General features: G+C 34.4%; 2 protein-coding genes across 5 annotated transcripts in view; one reads left to right on the top strand and one right to left on the bottom strand.

Annotated features, from left to right (window-relative positions):
• Nucleotides 1–13,116, top strand: LOC144839934 (serine/threonine-protein kinase tousled-like 2). 3 transcript variants are annotated; one of them, XM_078695521.1, is made up of 16 exons: nucleotides 1–108; nucleotides 1,317–1,488; nucleotides 2,086–2,170; nucleotides 4,391–4,419; nucleotides 4,639–4,725; nucleotides 5,661–5,786; nucleotides 6,353–6,445; nucleotides 6,702–6,928; nucleotides 7,452–7,638; nucleotides 7,993–8,264; nucleotides 8,854–8,943; nucleotides 9,149–9,318; nucleotides 9,460–9,601; nucleotides 10,217–10,328; nucleotides 10,446–10,553; nucleotides 10,868–13,116. In XM_078695521.1, exons 2-16 carry the CDS (start codon nucleotides 1,318–1,320, stop codon nucleotides 11,051–11,053), a joined length of 2,085 nt encoding a protein of 694 aa, XP_078551647.1. In that variant the 5' UTR covers nucleotides 1–108; nucleotide 1,317; the 3' UTR covers nucleotides 11,054–13,116. The 3 variants fall into 3 exon arrangements, with proteins under 3 accessions (XP_078551647.1, XP_078551646.1, XP_078551648.1); XM_078695520.1 differs by having other exon boundaries at nucleotides 52–169; XM_078695522.1 differs by lacking the exon at nucleotides 1–108 and adding an exon at nucleotides 284–432.
• The window catches only part of LOC144839927 (telomerase protein component 1-like), a 15,682-nt gene continuing 4,426 nt past the window's right edge, over nucleotides 13,117–24,372 (bottom strand). For both annotated transcript variants that reach the window (XM_078695510.1, XM_078695509.1), the window contains 19 exons: nucleotides 24,075–24,208; nucleotides 23,480–23,613; nucleotides 23,052–23,144; nucleotides 22,534–22,626; nucleotides 22,095–22,151; nucleotides 21,423–21,559; nucleotides 20,912–21,023; nucleotides 20,608–20,715; nucleotides 20,029–20,202; nucleotides 19,417–19,604; nucleotides 19,017–19,192; nucleotides 18,523–18,667; nucleotides 17,953–18,175; nucleotides 17,623–17,741; nucleotides 17,049–17,178; nucleotides 16,652–16,774; nucleotides 15,967–16,110; nucleotides 15,691–15,774; nucleotides 13,117–15,312 (listed from right to left, as the gene is read on the bottom strand). In XM_078695510.1, the coding sequence (XP_078551636.1) occupies nucleotides 15,046–15,312; nucleotides 15,691–15,774; nucleotides 15,967–16,110; nucleotides 16,652–16,774; nucleotides 17,049–17,178; nucleotides 17,623–17,741; nucleotides 17,953–18,175; nucleotides 18,523–18,667; nucleotides 19,017–19,192; nucleotides 19,417–19,604; nucleotides 20,029–20,202; nucleotides 20,608–20,715; nucleotides 20,912–21,023; nucleotides 21,423–21,559; nucleotides 22,095–22,151; nucleotides 22,534–22,626; nucleotides 23,052–23,144; nucleotides 23,480–23,613; nucleotides 24,075–24,208 (2,641 nt within the window). In that variant the 3' untranslated portion in view covers nucleotides 13,117–15,045. The remainder of the gene's footprint in view (nucleotides 15,313–15,690; nucleotides 15,775–15,966; nucleotides 16,111–16,651; nucleotides 16,775–17,048; nucleotides 17,179–17,622; nucleotides 17,742–17,952; nucleotides 18,176–18,522; nucleotides 18,668–19,016; nucleotides 19,193–19,416; nucleotides 19,605–20,028; nucleotides 20,203–20,607; nucleotides 20,716–20,911; nucleotides 21,024–21,422; nucleotides 21,560–22,094; nucleotides 22,152–22,533; nucleotides 22,627–23,051; nucleotides 23,145–23,479; nucleotides 23,614–24,074; nucleotides 24,209–24,372) is intronic.

A 24,372-nucleotide genomic window follows, 5' to 3' on the forward strand; every position in this document is an offset into this window, starting at 1 on the left:
TACATCAACATGGTCGCTACCACTTAATGATGATCCAGACATTTGATAACTTAAATTCTGAGCCTTTTTATGGGGTTACTACAGAACAGATTGTGCTTAAAATCCAAGGTATTGTTAAAAGTGATAGTGATTTAACTAAACATGATACTTTTAAGTGATATTTTATGAGGTAATTGTTGGTATTGTTTACACATGTTTACGAAATGTATCTTAACTTTTTTGCTTGTGTAGGCCCTGCATTACTGAATGTGACCGGGCTTGCCTAGTCAAAGGTGGTTCGTTAAAGTGTCATGGCGAGCGCGCGTCTGGTGGTGCCCTCCTAAAAATGTAGTTCATCGTACTGAAAATGAAAGTAATTTTATAAAATCGTAAAAGTGGTATTATTACTCTATTTAGAATAAATATAATGTGATGTTTGTTTAGATTATTTTGGTAAGTATACGTTGACATCCACATCCATACTTTATGGTTCAGCAGAATCTTTAAATTAGCCAAACCATGATGGAGCAACAGCATTTTGTTGTTTGCCAAACCCACCCAGCTAGCCAACAATCAATGGAAACCTAGAACAGACCATCGGTCAGGCTTGGCTGAAGCTGGAAGTATGCCTTGATAGCAGTTAACATATAAGGCCTGCCTAGCTAGGCCTAGATTAATTATAATAAGTAACAAGATAAATAAAAAGTAAATGAAAAAAAAAGGCTTATAAAAATGTTTTATGTTGTGTGTTTATTTTTAAATAACTTGCTTTGTTGTCATTTTTGGTCATTTCACTTATATATTTTGTTGGATAAAAACTGTATTATAAGGATAAAGCATAAAGGTGTTTATTGTGTAGAAATAATATTTCGTCAGTAAAGTGATATGAATTCCAATGAATGAAAAAGTCATCCAATATATGCCCTACAGTATCTTTGACCGCCAAAGGGCTTTCTATGGAGTTTTATTCTTTATGGGTTATCGTAGTAAGATTTCAGTTCTCAAAGATTAAACTGACCTTTAACCTTCTTGTTATCATGTCCCTTTTACACATACTGTAGTTTATATTACAGGAAAGATAATTACCATCTCTAAAAATCATTATAGTGGAGCTGTACATTGGTGGTTAACATGCTTTCCTTCCAATCCCAAGGTCTTGGGTTGAATCCTGACCTAGTGCCAGGGTTGTAACTCATGACTCTTTCAAGTCCACTCCCTAAGCCTCAAATGACCATGTTAAATTATAAAATAGTTTATTCATCCTGTAATTGGTGAGTTACTCGCTGTTGGATGCGTATGAAATAAATAATAAAATAATTTTTTTTTTCTTTTTTCAGAATGGCAGATTTCAGTAAATTAGACCAGCAGAAGATAGAGCTGTTGGAAGCAAGGATGTCTGGTGGAATGAACACAAGCAGGCAGAGCATGCCTATCATCATCCAAGACGACTCCAATCAAAGCATTGGCAACAACAGCAGTAGAAGTTCATATGAAGATCGTGATATTGAGGTACACATCCATAAGATTTCATTTTCCTTGTTTCAGTTTTCATCACAAATATTGATTGTTCTTTGTATTCTGAATCAGTTTGGTAATCTGCAACATTGATTTTAATCATCAATTTTATCAGTGAATATCATAACTTTATTTGACTAGCCGCTCACCAGATGCAACTCCTTATAAGCATAAATATGTAACGCCTAGTCTAATTATGGGCCGGTTCAGACCTACGGAGTTATGCTTTCGTATCGTACGCGGCGTACAACTCCATAGGCCTGAACCAGGAAAAGATTAGAGGAAGCCACCTCTTACGACGCTGATCTTTTGTTAGTTACGACAGCTCAAAGTACAAGATTACGATACAATAGTCATGCATCAACGATTTTGACTTCTAACCAATCAAATTTACCCCTGCATACCAGATGTTCACCCAAATCGCAAATCTAGAATAGCGAAAGCATTAGTTAAGCAAATCTGAACACTTTGCTGTTATGACGCTAATTATAATATGACATGATTGCTTGCGATACGAAAGCATAACTCCATGGATCTGAACACACCCTATGTCTGTTTAAAGCTTCTAATTAATAGAAATTCATCTTTTAGGTTATTCCATTATCAACACCAGACAAAAAAGATCATCGCTCCAAAAGAAAACGTAAGATGCAGGACAATCATCAAGAAAGCCAGGGTAAGTATTTTAGTTTGTGGGAGTCGTCCTGGGTAGTCATGAACTTTGCCCTTTTCACTTGGTCAGTTTGTCTATGTTTTTTTTTTAATTGTATTTTATTCCTATGGTCCTTGTACCACAAAAACAATACATCAAAAAACACAATTCCAAAATTCAACAAATATTATATTATTAAGGCCAACTTCTTTTGTGAATGAAAATTAGTATTACATTCATCTGAATAATGGATAAAACTAAGCAGGCAGATACTAGATGCATTGGCTGCCATAAGAGTCAGCAGTGCTGATTTTAAATGCCTAATGGGAACCCAGCTCCATATACTGCACCCGATATTCCCAGATGGTCTCTCATCCAAGCTCTAACCAGGCCCAACCTTGCTTAAAGGGGGATTCTGGGTTTAAAATTGCTTTTAAATATCGTTTATTTATTAAATAAAAAATATTATAACAATATAGACATTTCAGAATGAAGAAGTAATAACGAGAAATTAAAAAAAATAAATTTCATATACATTTTAGGGTAAATTCATGGAAAGTCTGTTTTTCAGCAGCTTAGGGAAGCTCATTAATATTCATGAGATATTCACAAAATCACGTCATCGGTGGATTCCAAACTCGCGACGTTATGTACGTTGTGTTTACATCCCTCTCCCCTGTCAAACGACGACCACCCGATCATTGTAAAATACATTTTTTGTAGATTTTCTAAGCTAGGCCTAAAGTGTAATATTAACAGTAGCAGCATATATTTATTTGACATTTAATGAAATACAAAATTTAGTACAGATTATATGTAGATTGTATACTATTTTTATACCTCGAATAGTACAGATCGTATTATCGGCTTCAAGTACTAGGCTAGGCCTAGCCTAAATCATTTTTTGTCATTGGTGAGAGCCATTCTGACTAGGGATTCCATGCCACGATGGCTACCCTACGTTTTAAAACATTGGGGCCCATCATGGGCCTAGCTAGCCTACTACTAAACGATTGGCCCATAAATAACAAAACTCAGTGGATCCAAACCCATCCTATCAACCAAACTCCTAAACAATCTAAACCTAAAGCGTTCTACAAAATCGGCTGTAAATATTGAGGCAAAACAAGGTCCGATCGCCGTCCGCACGTATGGTGTTCCGATCGTCTAAGTAGGCCTAAAATAGGCCTAGTTTACTCTCCAAAAAAGGGGATACTGCATCAAGCAAGTAGACCAGGTAGTAGGAAGGAGACCTGGCCGATCCGGCCCATTTAAAAATTGAGCTAGCTAGTGTAGTAGACCCTATGCGAATTGATACTACCAGGCCTTTTCACTTGTTAAAATTAGCAATACTTATGTTTACAAATATATCTCTCTCATTCGAGCTATATTATCTATACCATTCCGGTAGGTCGAGTCGACCTTCAATCAAATACTGTACATCGTTCATGTTGTGATTATAGACGGGGTATACTCGACCCGACCAGTTTGGTATTGTATCTGTATATGCTTATCACGTGACGATGCCAGGCATGGGCAGAGAGAGCACGTGTATCGTCGTCTCGCTCTCCTCGCTCAGCAGGAATGTATACGTTACGCTTCATTGATCTTGAAGGCTTTCCCTAAGTCAGTGCGAAAATCGGCAAACGTAAAGTGCAAACATATCTAAGTTTTCACTGTTTTGATAAATTTTCATAGAAAATTGACTTCATAAATGGGAAGACCGACTAAAATTACATCAGATAAGTATAATTTTACAAAAGTAATTGATATGGTTAATGATAACGAGTCGTCGGAAGATTGACCATTTCACGAATTTCCTATTCTGTAACACAGTGTCATACCGCCGTAGCTGCACTTGTAATCTGGCCTCATTTCACAGCCTTCGTTCTGCTTCACTGGGCGCTTATATAAATTGAAACTTTTACCGTTCAAGAGACAAACAAATATATTTTACATTTTTTACTATTCATTTTAAACCCGGAACCCCCCTTTAACTTCGGTGATCTGGAAAAGGAGGATATAAATAAAACCATAATTTATTTTTCTTTTTTCCTGTGTTTAAATCCTATTTCTAACGCCATCCCACTTTTCTGAAGGTCATGGTAAAATTCTGTACACATTGTGTGTACTAACCTGTTTTGTATATAGATTGAGTGCCTGGCATACGTTTACACAAGCAAAACATGTATGTTTAACAACTTAATCATGATACAAAATAACCTTTTAATTTTATTCTTTCAGGTGTTAAGAAAATTAATGAATATTTCAGGGTAAGAAACAATTAATGAATAGCATATGATTACAGCCTAAAGCTCTGTCTGCACTATCAAACTTTATGTGACAAAAGAATGTGATATGCCCATATATGGACATGATGATATCATATCACTACCATATTTAAGTATATCACTACCATATTTGGGCACATCACACTTTTTTTGTTCTTTCATTGTGGTTAAGGCACAATTAATTTCTTATTCTTTTTACAGACGTCTGCGACAGGAAGTCCTGGACGTAGCATAGGACCAATGATGAACCCACGATCCCCCTCCTCTCATGGAACAACAATGCCACAGGTAGGTTATGCTGATGCTAACTAGATATGAATTGACGATTGTAATGATCTAGGTAACAAGTTAGGTCATGGTCATTGTACCTAAAGAGCTGTCTACACTATCAAAGTTTATATAACAATAAAGTGTGATGTGCCCAAATATGGTAGTGATATGCCCAAATATGGTAGTGATATGCCCAAAGATGGTAGTGATATGACATCATCGTGTCCATATATGGGCACATCACATATTGCTGTCTGTTCTGGGTTGACCAACTAGCATAGGTGTTTAGCACCTGTTTGGTCTTTCCTTGCCTTTCATATTTGTTTTGTCTTCTTTGTATTGTATATGGCATAGAATAAATAAAAATAAATAAAAATAAAGTTTGATAGTGTGGAGAGAGCTTTACACTCTATATTTCTTAACACACTTTTGGTGATTTCCTGATCCAGACGTCAACCAACAACACATCAATGTAAAGGTACTAGGTTTTCAATCGAAAGCTCCCTATTATGAACAATTGATAAATTCCCATTGCAGTAGTCCTGATTGTGCTCGCCTACTAGACCACTCATTTTGGTTCAAATCCTATTTGATTGAGTGGAGTTGTGGCTTGGTGGTTATGAAGCTTGGCTACCAATCCAAGGGTCCTGTTTTTAAGTCCTGTGATTTTAGGATTTTTTCTAATGACAAATTACAACTCCACTCCCAAAGATTGTTATAAGACTTTATTTATGTATAGCATCTTGTGGATAATGTTTTATTGTGAACAGGATCGCCACCTTTAAGAAGAATAGTGAATGAATTCGCTTATGGTTATCCTTGGCAATTTTCCTAAATATATAAACAAAACAATACTACTATAAAAATATTTGTCTTCACAAAGCAGCACTCATGAATAACATTTAACTATTCAAATATTTTGAAAAAAACAACTATTTTGGGAATAATTTCAGTTTGGATCCCCGACTGGTTCAAACAGTAACCATAACGATGGAAACAACTTAATTCACATGCAGCAATACCAGCAACAGAAACACTTGCAATCATTCACTGTGGAAACATCAACCAAAGAGATCCAAGTAAGTAGTCTTAACTAGTTTGTACAATGATAAATTTGTTATTTGGTTAGAGTATGTTGGCCATGCTATGTTTTTTATTAAATCAATATACAAATTATTAGTATACAAATAATGAATGTTTATGAGTTAAATGAGAAGAATATTTTCATGAGTTATTCACTGCTGGTTTCCATCATGTATCATTCACAAAACTACTGTGAGTGAGGGCCTGTGGCGCAGTGTGTTGGACGTTGGACTAATGATGAGTTTGATTCCAATAATCGTGCTGATTACTAGCTGCATTATGGGAGTATGGTTCCATATGTGTTTAATCCAAAAAAAGCTCTCAGAAGCATTGTGCAGTAAGTGATATATACGTGTATTATTACTGTTAATGTTTAAAATTTGAGTGTGTAATAGTACATCATCATGTAATAGTAAATCATTAAAATGGAAGAAATACTGCACAGTATCCACTATGAAACCAACCAATCAAATGGCAAATTTGATTGGTGTGATTAATACAACTTATTGTTCTCTACCGCAGTTCAAAAATAAACTATCGTTCCTCTTCCTAAATTTAACAGACTAGTCTTGGTATGGATGGAGTAGAAAAACTTGAGAAGAAGGCTACAAGTTGTATAGAAGAAAAAGATGTCATGATGGAAAGACTACAGAAGGTAATGTGACCTTTAACTGACCTGAAGACTAAATCGAATATAAAGGTCATCATTATTGGCCCTGTTTGACAAATATAGCTTGGAAGTAACGTTTGGTTTAAAATAAAGTACAATTCCTCCTAATATAGAGATCCACCATTGAGACACTTGGGCTGTTAACAAGGGATGTCACATGGTATTGTGGCATCAGCAACATGATACGCTATACACTATCAAACTTTTTCTTCAATTTTTTTTTCTATGTTTATAATTTCAGGAACTTAATGAAACGCAAAAGCAGCTACAAAAACAGAATGATCATTTAACCAAATGTCTAGCAATGAACAAGAGTCTGCTATTAGAGAAATCACAGCAAGAGAAAAAGCATGTACGTAAGGCTAGCATGGAAAATCGTTTGCGATTAGGACAGTTCAATACACAACGACAGGGCGCGCAGTTTGTTGAGAGTTGGAAAGATGGATATGCTTTTACAGATATTGTCAGGTATGTTAACGACTCATTGTAATAACCCGTGCGTAAGAATTTGTCCCATTGATCAGGGTAATTTGTTGGCATTAATTTTTTTTAACTATTCAGACACATCTAACAGCGAGCACAAACTCGCCAATTACAGGATGGATAAACTATTTTATAATTTATCCTGCTTATAAACTAAAGCTCTGTCTACACTATCAAAGTTTATGTGACAAAAAAATGTGCCATGATGATGTCATATCACTACCATATTTGGGCATATCACTACCATATTTGGACACATCACATTCTTTTGTCAAACTAGTTTGATAGTGTAGACAGAGATTTAGTCTCATTTGAGGCTTGGGGAGTGGAGTTGAAGGAGTCATGAGTTACAACCCTGGCATTAGGTCAGGATTGAACCCTGGACCTTGGGATTGGAAGACAAGAATATTAACCACCAAGCTACACATCCACTATTATTTATATAAATTAATATTACATCCAATCCATGTGAAGCTTCAACTAAATTTCTTTTATTTTGAATGTCCAGACAGCAAGAAAGACTAGCTCAAGAGAGGGATGAAATTGACCGGCAGAAAAAACTTTTAACCAAAAGGAAGCCCCACCTACAAGGGGCGCAGACTAACTCCAAATCCAACTCAGTACCGCAGCTTTCGGCTCAAGCTTACTATGAACAAGACGAGATACTGAAACTAAGACTACAAGTTCTAAAGAAAGTAAGTTGGCCTTCCTTCTCATATAAATCTGAGATTCATTTCATGTAAAATATCTTGTTTATTATTTTCGTTGTGATTGTCACCTGTCTATAGGTTATTGAAAATTGGTTACTTTTTGCTTTATTGCTGAAAAAATTGACAGTAATATTACAAACAAGTCTATCACAATAAAAAATAAAACACAATTAAAAATGAAGTGTAACCCTTTTAAGCCTAGTCTACACTAACAAACTTTTCAAACTTTAGCAAAATCCTCCAAAAAGTGGCAAGTGTAGACTAACGCATAGAATAGTTCTTTTTTTTTTTTAACAATGCTTTTTAAATTAACAATTGACAATTTTTTCGTTTTTGCAGGAGGAAGCCGATTTACAAGTAGAATTAGAAAAACTAGAGCGCAGTCGTAATTTGCATATACGTGAACTCAAACGAATACATAATGAGGACTTATCCCGCTTCAAAGACAACCCTGTGCTAAATAAACGATACCTACTACTGAAGTTGCTTGGAAAGGGAGGATTCAGTGAAGTCCACAAGGGTTTTGATCTAGATGAACAACGTTATGTAGCATGTAAAATACACCAATTGAATAAAGATTGGAAGGAGGATAAGAAGGCTAACTATATTAAGTAAGAAATTTATTTTCTCTAGTTGTAGTTGTCCCATGACCTAGAGGATCGTAGGGGCGTAGTAGATAAGATATAGTGCAGCAAGTCATATAGGGAATCAGTAGTTGTACTCATCATGATACGATACACAGGCATAAGCCTATCTCCTCTCTTGGCTGAAATTTAATAATTATAATAATAATAATAGTTCATTCTTATATAACGCATATAAGCAAGCTCTCAATGCACTGCACATTATTTCCCCGGTCATTTTTTATCAACACGTATGGAAACATACTCCCATAATAATGCAGCTAGTAATCAGCGCAATGGTTTGTCTTGATCTAACTAGTACCCATTCTATACACCTGGGTGGAGAGAGGCAAATGTAAGTAAAGTGTCTTGCTTAAGGATACAAGCAATGCGGTGAGAGTTGGATTCGAATCATGATCTCACGATCAGTAATCCAACGTCCAACACACAGCCCCACACACCTCACTTTTTTAAATTTAATTTAAATGGTTGAAATTAGAAAATACTATTTTATTTTTTTTTATAATTATATTTTCTAATAACTCTGTTTCAATTGATTCACTTTTTGCTTTAACAGGCACGCCTTGCGAGAATACGAAATTCACAAAAGCTTAGACCATAATAGAATTGTTAAACTATTTGATGTTTTTGAAATAGATAGCAACTCGTAAGTATTTCTTTTCTTGTTTCTTTATATTCCATATGATTGATACAGTATAAAGATTTGTAAAGGTGTAGTTGCAAATACGGTAGTGATATGCCCAAATATGGTAGTGATATGACATCATCATATGGGCACATTTTTTTGTCAAATAAAGTTTGATAGTGTAGACAAGAGCTTTAAATTCAAATTTTAATCTTGTTATTTCTAGATTCTGTACTGTATTAGAATACTGTGATGGTAAAGATTTAGATTTCTACTTGAAACAAACAAAACTTATTCCGGAAAAAGAAGCACGTTCAATTATGATGCAAACTGTGAGGGCGCTACAATATTTGAATGAACGCAAACCGCCAATTATACATTACGATCTTAAACCTGGTATGTAGTTTCCATGGATTATTGTAATTATTTAATTTTATTTAGAAAGTGGAATTGAAAATTCATATCAATTGAAATATTATTTTCATTAGCATATAGATATATATTAACTAAAATATTATTTCCACATTACCTTGACAGGTAACATTTTATTAAGTTCTGGAACAACTAGTGGAGAAATAAAAATAACTGATTTTGGTCTCTCAAAAATCATGGATGAAGAAAATTACGATCATAATGAAGGTGGAATGGACCTGACATCACAGGGTGCTGGAACATATTGGTAAGGAAATCATGTATACATTAGAACCTCTAATAAGGGGAATACCTTTGAGACCAAACAAAACATGGGATTTCTTATCAATTTTTAAAATATTTTTTTTCAATTCAATTTCGTCCTCAGAAAAGGGAAATATATTGAGTGTATTTCATAGAATATAAAAATATATAAAACATTAGGTTAAAAGTATAAAAATATTTAGGAACACTTATATAAAACACATTTCATTAAAATATAAAAACATCATATTAGTATACAGATAAAAAAGATAAAGTCACAAATTATACGTCTTTTAAAAGTCTGATGGATTAAGGTACAAATGAATTAAAATAAATAATAAAATGTCTGCACGATCTCAGCAAGTCTTCTTGATATCATTTTATCATAGTATTTATATATAGATATAAATCGTCACGTGTTTTGATAGTGTTAAGCATATGTATATATATATATATTTTTTTTTAGAGATGTCCCCTGAATATGGGTCTACTAAATAGGAGTGTCCCAAAGGGGCTTTATATTAATGTTTTATTATGCCTCACGATTATGTGTATTTGTGCTCACATAAACAAAACAACGAAAGCATTCGGTATTATGTGTTCTTGTATTTCACTGCAGGTATTTGCCTCCCGAGTGTTTCGTAGTCGGAAGAGGTCCACCAAAAATATCGTCCAAAGTAGATGTATGGTCCATTGGAGTTATATTTTATCAATGTCTTTATGGTAAAAAGGTATGTCTGGCTGAACAGAGTATTAAAAACAATTAAGAATATTTTAAATATTTGTTTTAGATTGCTTTCAATTAACCTCTGAACAAGGAAATTCATAAAGTTACTTTTTTTTTGCAGCCATTTGGACATAATCTGTCTCAAGCGTCCATCTTGGAACAGAATACCATCTTAAAAGCAACTGTAGTGCAATTCCCAAATAAACCACCTGTGAGCCAAGAAGCAAAGGTATCTATGATTTGTGATTAGTTGGGCAAGGGTGATTATTAGGTCAACCAATGTATTTAAGAAAAAATTCTGCTTATTTTTAAGCCAGTACCCACCCTTTACAGCCCTGTAACCCCTTTCTCTAACCCAAAACACTGATCAACTAACCATACCCAATAATGGCCTACTACTGTACTAGAATGAAGGAGAAATTATACCAAGAATTCGGTTCACAAACAAAAGGAAAGTTACACAAATTTCGTCTTTCTTACTTCTATAGATTTATATCCAGGATACTGTGTATATATATACAAGTGAAATGTTTTTTTTTACAGGACTTTGTTCGCCGTTGTTTAGAATACAACAAAGACAATCGTTTAGATGTGCTACAATTGGCACGTGATCCGTACCTGATGCCGCCAACTCGCAAGGCCGCGCCTACTAATTCGCACAATAATAGTCACACCATGATGCCGCCTCCTAGCAGCTCTGGTACATTCAGAAATATCACTGGTTCGTGATATACGACATGGAATGGAACGAAAGATAGCACAAGAACGGTTTGTTCCTTCGTTTGCCTGGTCATGTGAAATCCAGGCCATCGTCATAGAAACAGTAAACAAACATGTCTGCTAACTTCTTGTGAGATATTTATGTCAGTAGATGGATGTACTACATATGCAAATGTCAAAGAAAAAAAATAACATCATCATGCGAGAAAAGTGATGCATTGATGATTTTAATGTTTGTGATTTTATAGAAATTGTATAGGATGCTGTATTGTATGGGATGTGAAAGGGGGACAAGGAGGGTTAACTTTCTCACTATTGTTTATTGTACTTTGTCTAGTTATATACACCTGATCAATAAACTGTATTATAAATGTTAATAACAGATATATCCTATTGTTCTAGGAATCTATTCATATTTTTATTAGGTACTTTTAGATCCACGACTTTCACCTTTGACCCAGTATATTAACCCCTCCCCTATTATATTCAAACTCAAATGTGTACACATAGCTATTGGTGTACAACTGAATTTGATGTTCGAAGACTCTGTACAAAGTCCGAGTAAATTATCAGAGCTTGTGAAATGACGGTCGTAGTATAAAGTTGTGGATAAAGAAGTACTTATTTTGTGAGGAAGTCCCTCTCCCTTTGTAAGTGTACTCATTTTCAAACTGTATCAGTTTACGTGAGTAGGCATTTGAATTGAGAGTAATATAAAGCTCTGTCTAAACTATCAAACTAGTTTGACAAAAAAAGTGTGATGTGCCCAAATATGGTGGTGATAAGCCCAAATATGGAAATGATATGACATCACCATGTCTGTATATGGGCACATCACATTGCTTCGATTGATTTGATAGTGTAGATAGAGCTTTAGAAGTTGTATAAAAGATATCAGCTATACTAGAATCATTTCCCAATCGCTATCCTTAAGTGGAATTACTTCCAGTTATTCAAATTGCAAATAAATCATTAAAAAGATAGTATGTTTCAATGTTGATCACCTGTGTTATAGACAGTAACCAAATTTGAACTTTTAATGTAGATACATGGGTGAAATAATACTTTGTATACAACAATACTGCAGATAAATGTGTAGGTATTTGCTTCAAGTTGTACTTGTCTCGTGCTAAACTTCCATCCATGATATTTATTAATTTGTTTTTTTTATATTCTGATTACGGTCGATGTTTTCTGAACCTTTGATCAGTCTTTAATTTTACAACTCAAATACTGCCAAGTTTAGGAGAGGTATATTCAATGGGTGTTTACTTCAACAGGGCGTAACGTAGAAACCTGAGGCCCCTGGTTTAGGAACCCTAAGTGGCCCTCCAACACTGAGGCCTCTGGCAGTTTTAGCCTTTTTCAACATTTTATTTTAATGGCTTTTTTTTTCTCTGGGCACTGGCCAGGGGCCCCTAGGTTTAGCCAGTGAGCGTTCATAGCCATTTACGCCACTGCAGGGCACGTATGGAAATTAACTGGTGTATGATGGATTCTTTAACTGATAAATGTTAGTGTGGTTGAGACAATAACATGCACTGTTATTAAGAAGAATTAATGGTTACATGGTTGTAGAGAGTAGCTTTTTGTAGGAAAATGCTATCAAGCCAGGAAGCCCTTATTTTGAGTGGTTATGGTACATATTATTGTAACACAGCTGTTTTTTTGTTAATATCCGTAGGCAATGCTTAATGCCTGCTTATACAAAGACGTTTGATTCATCTTCTTGTGATTGGCTGGTACCACTTTCATTTGCACAAGTTCTGCACACAAATGTGTACAGGTGTTTCATGAACATTTGCATAATTATTGTTTTCATGATTTTCTTAAATTACTATATTTAAAAACATTATCAACACCTTCACCTACAAAATGTTTAAGTTAAACCAAACTTGGCACAGTACCAAGTACCAAACTTGTCACAGTACCAAGTACCAATGTTTGGCTTATAAGCCTATGTTTATGCATGTGTCTACAACAGCTAATTTTTGTATTAAATCATATTGCCCGTTCTATTTCCTTAAAAATGTATTTGCAAGTTGATACAATAAAAATAACTGACTATTGAATATTTTACTAAAGATATTTATTAAGTGATAGTCTTTTAAATTCACAACTTTATGGAGACATGCCTTTTCGGTAAGCTTTACTTAATTTGCAAAACGTTTTCAAATAAGATATACAAGAACTGTACACATAAAAGTAAACCTTTTAGTTTCTTTTACAATATATACCCGTAAAACAAAAAATATATACAACAGAATAGAAAGACTATTGGTATGAAAAAAAAACACCTCACAGACTTTACTCCTTCTGTCTATCCTTGCCTCAAATATTTCGTCTGTTAGTGATTTCAAGAAAAAAAAAATTCAAATCCTTTATAAAAAAAACACTCACTTTCTCTTTACTGCCAGAGACTACATAAGACAAACATCTAACCTGTGGGAAAATAGTTATTCCAGAATCTACATAAGAATGCCATATAGTGCGAAACAGACCTTAAATAGAATACAGGATAGGATTTATATATAGTAGTATGTACAGTGACCAACTGCTATTGTCCAGGCTTAAACAAGCTGGCAAAATACATCTGGGCATGTATATGTAAATGCAGTAAAGTACTATATAAAAAAAATACATGCACAAATTAAACAATATACTATATAATAAATATTCATTACATATTCAAACGTATACAAATATTCTTTATAAATTATAATATTCATCTTCAGCGGAAAATATTTATAATCGTAATATAAATTTCCATATTATACATGATTATGTAATTACTGCACTTTATAAAAACAATCGTTCATTTCAGATACTAGTACGTTTTCTGCATTTAAGGACGGAATACTTTTTGCTATTTATTGTCAATCCCTTTAAAAGTAATGCCTGCAGTCTATACTAAAGAGTTGGTTAAACATTATTATGAATGGCTTCTACTCATTGCCACACAAGGTACTTTAGCTGTTTCTATCCTATCTTGACACCTGAGTGGGAAATTATAATCAAACCAGTATATTTAAAATTATTAGAATATAAGGGAGTTGGACATTAGACATTAGATTGTGGTTCGAATTCAACTCTCACCGCATTGCTTGTATCCTTAGGCAAGGCACTTTACTTACATTTGCCTCCCTCCACCCAGGTGTACAAAATGGGTACCGGTTAAGACACAACTTTGCGCTGATTACTAGCTGCATTATTATGATCCAAAAAATGGGGTAATAATGTGCAGCGCATTGAGAGCTTGCTTATATGCGCTAGATAAGAATGAACTATTAATATTACTTATTTTTGTGTATTAAATTTAAATTATTATTATTATATTATTATTGATTAAATTTGAATCTTCTCAACATAATGTATGTACTATTTTTAAACATATGTACAGGTGGATAAAATCTACCAGTAATTTTTACCAGTTACCTGCGACATATTTGTATTTTGAAACGTAACAAAAAATTGATTATTACAGAGGTAACTGATTTCTCTCTGTGCTACTCTTCATTTCTTGTGAACATTTGTGAAATACGTTTAAAGATGATGTCAACAGTTTACATTGTACATGCTTAAAGGTCTGTCCACACTATCAAACTTAAAGTGATAACAAAAATGTGATGTTCCCATACATGTATATGGACACAATGATGTCATACCACTACCATATTTGGGCACATCATATTTCTTTTAGTTTGATAGTCTATACAAGGCTTTACACTAACAACAAAACTGGTTGAAGGGGACACTAAAGCATGTTTTCCAGTCGACGTTATTCGACGCTATCGTCATTGATCGTTAACAGTTCAACGACGATTGTTTGAAAACGATCAAGTTGAAATGATAACGATAGCGAGTACCTTTTCCTGTAAATCGTTAACATTTCAATGTTTACGTAGAAGATCGCCGATTATTGTTAACGATAGCGTCGACAGGCTTAAACTGTTGCCACTACTGCAGCTTCCTGTACTGTAGCTCTTTTTGTAGCCACTGCATCAACGCTGCTGATTCTGTTGCTGTTCCTGTCTTGCGAGTCTCTGGTAGGCTGGCTCTTGCAGGACTCTCTTGAGACGTCCAGTCTGTGGATGGTCATCTCCAAACACTTGAATCTTGCTGGACAGACCATTCTTAAAATATGTGTATGCTTCATCGTAGTTGTTCATTTCCTCAAGAAGGATTGCGATATTTGTGAACATTCGACTGGACAGAACGCTGACTTCACCGTATGTCTGAATACAGATCACTTCAGCTTTCCTGTATATCTAAAAGAGAAATTATCAATTAATGGAAAGTAATAACAGTGGTTTTCTGATGGCCTTAATATCACATCATCATTTTGATCTACCACAAACTTCAGTGGCAGATGAAAAAGTTGCTAAATCAGTAGGAGTATACCTTTTTTTAAAGATTTATTGTTTATATTATTAATAATTTATATTGGTTGCATTAGCAATGGAAAAAATGTTGTGCAGAAAAGCCATGATCTCTTCTATCTCTTTCTATAAAAAACAAAAACCAATGACTAAAGCTCTGTTTACACTATTAAACTTTATGTGACAAATATGGTAGTGATATTCCCATCATGTCCATATATGGGTACATCACATAAAGTTTGATAGTGTAGACAGAGCTTAAAATACCTCCAATGCTCCCTCTTGGTCCACCTCTCCCAAAAGAAGTCCTTCGTTCATCATACACTCAGCAACATGACCTTTGTCTCCAAGCTTGAATAAATTAAAATTAAGTTAGGGTCAAAACAAAGTTTATTTTAAAGTGCTTTCTATTCAACTGAATGTCTGTCAAAAAAAGTGCACATGAGAGAATTGTTATACAATAGGCCTATTGCTTATATCATTTTCAAGCTTGAATTTGGTTACTACAGTACATTTCTTCTTGGGAAGCCTTTATTCACTTACCTCCTCATAAAGCTCCTTAGCTTCTTTCAGGCTCTCCACACCAAGGTCAAAGCCCTCTTGGGCTGATAAGTTGTTGTCTCCTTTCAAGACAAACCACGTTTTCAGATTGAAAGCCAACTTCATCAATGAAAATGCACGTTCATACTAAAATAGAGATAACAGTTTTTAAACTCTTTTTCTGCTATTCCTTAAAAAAAAGCATTACTAAATACTTCTTGTTTATTGATTAACCAGGGTCCTGGGCTTATATCTGAAACACCCTCTTAAAGACCCAATCCGTACAATTTTTTACGTTTGGTAAAAATAATGCATATTATTTTAAAAACATTAAACCAGGTCATTCCTTGTCTTAAATTATGTTTTATGGTAAATTATGATAAAAAGAGAGAAACAATGCACTACCTAAGTAGTTCGCATCGAATTTCCTCTCATGGACAGTATAGACTAGCTAGCCTTAGGCCAGCAGTAATGTATGAACATCGTATGCTATCTATAGTCCTAGCCTGACGTTGTCTAGTTGCTGCATTAATTGTCTTTCTGTTTTTGCCAGAATCCGTTAATACAGATTGGGAAAAACCTGGTATTATCGCTGAAAAGTTATGATTCTTCCATTTGTTTTGGGCCTTCACGATTAATCGATTAATTGAATTAGTATTTATAATAGTATTGTTAATAAAATGCTAACCTTGTATTTTTCTGATCGTTCTGTAAGCTGTTCACTTATTCTAATTGCTTTTCTCCTGAAACTAATGCACTCTTTTAGGTCAGGCATCATAGCCTTTGTGATGAAGTCGTGAAGTGTCAATCTCTGTAAAAGGCAAATGATCAATCATTATGGTATTGAAATACTAATAATACAATGCAGAAGTACATCGATGTTCACTTAATATTTCAATTATAAACATATTTATTTTACTTCATATAGAACGCAAAAACAAAATAAATTCCAATCAGAATATTTTGTTGTTAAACATTGATAAGATCCAGTAGAGTAGTTTTAAAGATAAACGTAATATGGATTTCTCAACTTAGCTTTTAAAGGTGGCATTATCACATATGCAAATTAAGCTCCGCCCACTTACCTCATTATGCATGGTAGCAGCAACGTTGTAGAGTTGCATCATTCTCATTGGTTTAGCCCCTAATTCATCTTCCAAAGCTAATGCACTCTGGAGTAGGTTAAAACATCTATCTACATCTCCTGACTGCATGCTGTATTGATTTGAAACATAACAAAAAATCAGAATCAAGCATGGTTAGACAGAGGTTGAAGGTCACATTACAGTTGACTGCATGGAATGAAATCAACTCTTGACATCCAGTAAAACCCCCCCATTGGGAACCCCTGTGTAAGGGACACTCCAATTTAGGGGAACATTTCTCAAGACACGAATGAACAGGGACGTATGTTTTAACACTACAGCCAACCTCTATTCAGGGGACACCCTGTTGAGTCCTGAAGGTGTCCCCTTAATAGAAGTTCCTCTCTATCTGCAACAAACACAGTAGCAACAAAAATCTTTTGAGGTTGTCATTAGGTTGAGGTTGACATTAAATGTTATTTAAGTTTACTATAGTATTTTGTAAGACTTACACGAGTCTGGTAACCTTTTCATAGTGTAAGGAAATTTCTACAGTACAGTTTTGTATACTTACACAACTCTGGCAACCTTTTCATAGTGCAGGGAAATTTCTTCCTTGTCTACATTTGGGTTGTTATTCATGTTCTCCAAACTCTCTGTATAGCAATCAAACAACTCGCTCTTATCACCAACCTAAGAAAAAGATTCCAATAAATTAAAGCTCTATCTACACAAACTTTATTCGACAAAAAAGTGTGATGTACCCAAATATGGTAGTGATATGACATCATCATGTCCATATATGGGCGAGGTTAGACACAAACAGTTTATCATAAATGCGGAACTATTCCACCCCCAGTGGAGTGCCAGTGGAAATGATTGGATTGCACATGTGTACACTTACAGTCCTCCAGAAGGCTAGTAGCTCTCCACTGAACTCTGGATGGTAAAAGTGATGGAATACTCTCCATTGTTTCAGGTACTCTCTTAACTTTTCTTTATCGTCACATTTGGTGAGATGGTATGGATACTCCTCACTCTGTCTGTCCATGTTCTCAATAGTCTCAAAGTACTTGGCCAACACTGTGTGCCACCATATGTTTTTCCATGAATCTTGTTTGAAATATCTGTTTTAAAAAACGCATTATATAGTTGCTTTGAAAATTATACAGTAAAGCTCTGTCTTACTAGCAAACTAGTTTGCTACATTAATCAATTTTCACTAAGAAAACTGAAGTGCTGGATTATTATCAGTAAGTTACAGACAACAATGTAACATAATCATTTTTTTAAATTTGTTTATTAACCTTATTTGTAGAGGTTAACCCTAAACAGTGTATTCTGACAATCAAGGGGGCCCTCATGATGAGTTATGTTATGGATTATCACTATTTATAACATATCTAAAATCATCCATCAGGCATAATATGGAAAAGAATTAATTGAAGATCTCCTATATAAATAAAAGACTTACTTTGCACGAACAGCTTTACTTAGAGATCGATGATAAAAATCTAGTCGTCCTTCTCCGCTGTCACCAAATGGACGCAAGAAAGGCTTGAGAACCCGGTAAACTCTCGCCCAATTAGATGCAGCTAATGGATTCTTGACTGTCTGATCTTTAAACAAACAAAAAGCAGTTTAATTACCTAAAGCTCTGTCCACACTATCAAACTAGTTTGACAAAAAAAGTGTGATTTGCTAAAATATGGTAGTGGTATGTCCAAATATGGTAGTGATATGACATCACCATGTCCATATACGGGCACATCACATTGCTTTACAGTTCAATAAATTTAAAAATGAATGCATAAGAACAGCATAGAAACTAGGCTAATACATTTAAAGTTCTGCCCGTATAAGTCGGAAGAGGATGCTGTAATGTTTGAGGGACAAATGAGCACAATTCTCTAAGTCTTGCAGATTCAAGGTAAATACTGTATTAACAATAACCACAAAGCAACTTACCATTTTTTAAATTGTTAACGTCTTTAGAAGGAGTTATGTTCTTTGGGTTTCCAAGGATCATCAACAGTTCCCTCTCTAGAAGACCAGTCTTGGAACATTCCAGAAGACAGAGTGTGGCAACCACAAGCTGCCCGCCACTTTCATCTTCAAATCTACTAAGTACACTCTCAAGCAGACTGTAACATCAAAATAAAAAAAACCTCATAATAAAGGCATTGATTTCTAGGCCTAGCTTAATTAGGCTTTGTTTTGTAGGCCTAGCTGATAAAGAGCGGTAACGTACGAACATCGTGCGCTAGCTATATGCCTAGCCTGACGTTGTCTCATTGCTGAATTAATTGTTCTTTTTTGGAAAGTATGTTGATATCAGAAGTTGAAATCAAATATTCAAAGTTGGTACCTTAGCAACCCATCAGGAAAACTCTTTATTTTTTTAGTGAGTTTCTCAAACAATCCATACACACGAAGCTCCTCGCAAGCAATTGACAACCACAAAGGATTCTGGGATGACTCTTTGCTCAAGAGACTCGTCATCTGTTCTTCGTCAAGTTTCTTGTTGTATTTTCCAAGACTCTCAACAACAATAGCCTAAAAGAACAATGTTATTCAGAATGTATTTCTAATGGTAAAAATGAATTTGGGACCTTTTTGGACCTCAAGAAAAGTCTGGTTTTGGGAGAGTTTCCGGTTTTTAGAAAGTCCGGTATTGGGAGAGTTTACTGTACACTAATAATTGCTTTTTTCTAGATGAGAATACAGAATTTTGTACTGTATATACAACATTTTCTAGGAGCAGTTCCTGATTCACATTATTTATACTATTCTATAAATACAGATTTAGAGCACCTCCTTTGCAAGAAATGAACAAATCGCAATATATGTTTAAACACTACAGCCAACCTCTATTCAAGGAACAACCCTATTAAAGGGATATTTTGTCTTCAAATGATGTCCCCTTAATAGGTGTTCTACCTTAGATTACTTTATTATTATATTGTAAATAAACTCATACCTTTCTTGATTCCATATCGAGTGGTGTTACAAACAGCTCAACTGGTTTATTAGAACGACCCTTGAGGGTTTTGTGTTGAGGAGTATCATCGATCATCGAGAAAACACAGCGAACTTGAGGCGCTAACTTGACGGGTAACCAATTCAAAACAGTTGACTCCTTTGACTCATCAAACTATAGAAAAATGATTTTATCATTATTCCTTTAGTTCATGCAATTTTGTTTGTTATAAATAGAAGCTTTGTCCTATCAAATTTCCGTGTACCATAATTTATTTATTTATAAACTTATTTTACATGGATGACATTTTCATTAAAGGTAATGTTCTTACAAATACTGTAATAATAATAATTTTTCCGCATTTCTACAGCACTCTTTTCATGAATAATCATGCTCAAAGGGACTTTACATAGCACATTATTACCCCGGTCATTTTTTTAATCAAACACGTATAGAAACATACTCCCATAATGCAGCTAGTAATCGGCACAAAGTGGTGTCTTAATCTAACCTGCACTTTCTCTGTAATATGTTGGATAAATATTTTGTAAATGTGAGGAATTAATAATTTATGTTTACCTGGTTTAGGGCATCAATGATGATGATCACCGGTTTTGTGTTTGGATTTGACAAAGCACTGCAAGCAACTTGGCATGTTGTTTCCAAATCTTTCGGCATCTTGCTCTCCTGTTTGAAATTAAAAGCATTAAGTTTTGTCTACACTATCAAACTTTATGTGACTGATATGATGAGCCCTTTAGGACATGAGGTCATATCACTACCATGTTTGGACACTTCACTAAAAATTCAGTTATCTTTGTAATAAATTATAAAATAATACTCTTTTATTGACATGCATCAATAAAATAACAAAAAGTCTTACGTTGATGATGTTCAATTCTTTGAGAAGTCGTTTCAGGCAAGCTTCCAAATCAGGTGATCCTGGAATGGCGCCAACAAAATGGTAGAAGACATGCCAGCCTTGATCAGGTGACCTGTATATTAAGTTTTGAAACGAAAGTCAACTATTACTCTGTCAGAAAAACACTATTCAAAGTTTCTGTAGAACTAGGCCGAAATCCTTTGTTTAAATGATGGTTGTTAGCATTGTAATAATATTGCTTTACTCTAGAACCCCTTCTAGAGGTTATGATGTAGTACACGATAGAGCAACCCTATGAATGTACAACATATCTCTTCTTGGAGTTTCGAGGTGACCAAACAATAGGGGTGTACCCTTAATAGAGGTTATGATGTAATACACCATAGAGCAACCCTATATATTAAACATTTCGCTCTACCTAGGTGTTACAAGAACTTTTATTAGATGTTATGATGCATACATAGAACAACTCTAACATATCTCTCTACTTGATGGGAGTTTAAATAATTACCCTGGGATGTCTCTTGATATTGCCTTTTCCACAGAGACGTCAGCTACTCTTGCCATAATGGATGACTTTCCTGTGCCTGGTCCTCCAAGTAACAACAATGCCTTATCAACACCAACACTAACAATATGCTCCTTGATCTGCAAGTATAACAAAGAAAAAATATGAACAATGTAATTATAAAGGTTTATCCATTATATTAATTCTTAATAGGCAAGATACTGAACAATGAAAATGCTGTGGGTATCAGTGGCTGGATCTCAATGGAGATACAAAATAAAATAAGCACTGAAAAAATGACAATGCTGTGAGTGTCAGTGGCTGGATCTCAATGGAGATACAAAATAAAATAAGCACTGAAAAAATGACAATGCTGTGAGTATCAGTGGCTGGATCTCAATGGAGATACAAAATAAAATAAGCAAAAACCTGAATCAAAACAATAAAGTAAAACAACAAGAAAAATTAGCAGAGCTTTCGGGCAACACTAGCTTTATCGGTGCAATATTAAGACAAATGTTTATTTAAATAAAAAATTAGTTCATTGGTCCTTACTGTTTAGGAAATTTACAGAGAATTAAATATTAATTTTGTTTTAAATGTGATTAATTATCATCGTAAAAATTGTTGTTAGAATGAATATTAAATAACAGTTTTATAACATATATAACCTACCTGTTCCAAAATCTCATTCCTTCCAAGGACTGATGCACTTCTGTTCCGCATGAACGACTAAATATTAAGAAAAATGTATTTTTTTACATACATTGGAAATATCTCACGTAAGTGTGATTAGTAAATATGGCAACAGGACCTTGAGATTAATAACTCAATTAAATTTCTTTTATTTCGGAAATATTTTATCCATATCAAAAAACTTGCACAAAAAAAACAAATTCGTAAACTCTATGCTTAAATATACAGATTATTCCTCTATCCACAATACATTTTTGAGTTACAGAGCATATATTTTATAACGCATGCAACAAGAGTATTACTACTATTCAACATACGTTGCATAAAACTATAAATAGATTTGTGCATGTACTCATTAAAAGAAGGAACACCATGCTCAATAAACATAAGTTTCAGTGGGAATCACTGACATACTAACCTCATGACTTTCCATGATTTGCCGATAAGGATCTGTCGTTTTTTCTTCAAGAGGATACTGTTCCTCAATACGAGTTTTAAAAAACTGGAACACCTATTGAATGAGAAAGCAGAAAGGAGAATGCATTAGTAGTGGTATTCACATATTTCATCATGTTGTTGTGATGCAGGGTAGAGTTGAGCCACTACAAGTTTCCACTTTTAATAGGAGTGTCCCCTGAATAAGGGTAATGGTGTTAAACATATACAGTAGAACCCCTCCTTTGGGACACACCTATTAAGGGGACAATTTCCCAAGAAATGAATGAATAGCAACATATGTTTTAACACTACAGCCCACCTCTATTCAGAGGACATCCCTATTAAAGGAAAATTTTGTTTGGTCCTGAATGTGTCCTCTTAATACGTGTACTTTTCTGTATTTCTCCTTGTTTGTTTCATAGGAAAATGTCCCTAATAGTTGTATCCCAAATGAGGGGTTTAACTGTATTTCAAAACAGAGTATTACAGGTTACTTACAGTTTTTGAAAAGTCATCAAGGCCTTTCAACTCCACTTTACCATCACTGTCTACACCATCGTACTGGCACTTGTAAAAGTTTACCTGATTTTCCTAAAAAAGAAGATATATAGTTAATTCTCTGTACTGTATCTATCATTGATCCCAGGCAAATTCTGTATGTATCATAGAAAATAAACTTAACCCTTAAACATAATACAGGCAGAACATGTGATACAATGTGACACTGACTGTATTACAAAATTTGTAATAGAATAGGTAATACAATATGTGGAGATACAGTACAGAGAATCGAATGAGACATTTTGAATTTAATAGTACTGTGGCCATTGAGCCTGGTTATGTAGTTGAGAGGTACAGTAGATCTCAGGGTTTCAACTATAACCTTTAACCTGTCAGTTATTTAGAATAAGAGAACATTCACTTACATGGAATCTGTCTTTCAGCATCTGTTTCAAGACTCTTAGTTTCTCTGGAGCAATTGGATTTACATCAACCAGATCATCTTTAAGTTTTGCAGGAATGTTGTTGAGAAATGAAACGTCCCGCAACATAAACAAAGCTAATCATAGGAAAATAATAATTTAATAACAAATGTAATCAAATTAAACTATGAATATCAGATACTGCCTGCTTAAAGGTGTATTATATAAATTTAATATACTCTGAGGGAAATATAATTATTGTCATTATATCTTTCTAAAAGGAAAGCTATATCAATAATGAACTGAAAACAGAGAACCACAATTATAATAAAGGAAGCCTTGAAGTGTTTCCCTAAAGCTCTGTCTACACTATCAAACTTTATGTGACAACAAAATGTAATGTGTTCATATATGGACATGATGATGTCACATCACTACCATATTTAAGGATACATATCCCTACCATATTTAAGCATATCACTACCATATATGGGCACATCACATTTTTTTTGTCACATAAAGTTTGATAGTGTAGACAGAGCTTTAGTCTAAGTGTGAACAGCGATTACGACCACTGGCTCCGCATTCCAAAACTTACAGTTTAGGTTATCTTTCCTGTATGCTCCATGCATGATTTCCATTTCCGTAACTGACAGGCCCATTACCCAACGATACTCCTCAACAATTGAATCCGGTACTTCTAGTGGATTTGGTATCCATCCGCACCTCTCACTAAAACAAAATGTACCTTATATAATAAGTATATGATGAGGATAAACTAAAACTAAGCTAAAGTTGGAAACAAGTCTTTGAAAGTCCATTGTTATTGAAATTGTTGCTAAATTGCATACCTGGGTCATACTGTGTTGTAATAAATATCTAATAACAAACTAGTT

This window comes from Antedon bifida, chromosome 4 (genome assembly GCF_963402885.1).
Source record: "Antedon bifida chromosome 4, ecAntBifi1.1, whole genome shotgun sequence".
In the NCBI taxonomy this organism is placed as follows: domain Eukaryota; kingdom Metazoa; phylum Echinodermata; class Crinoidea; order Comatulida; family Antedonidae; genus Antedon; species Antedon bifida.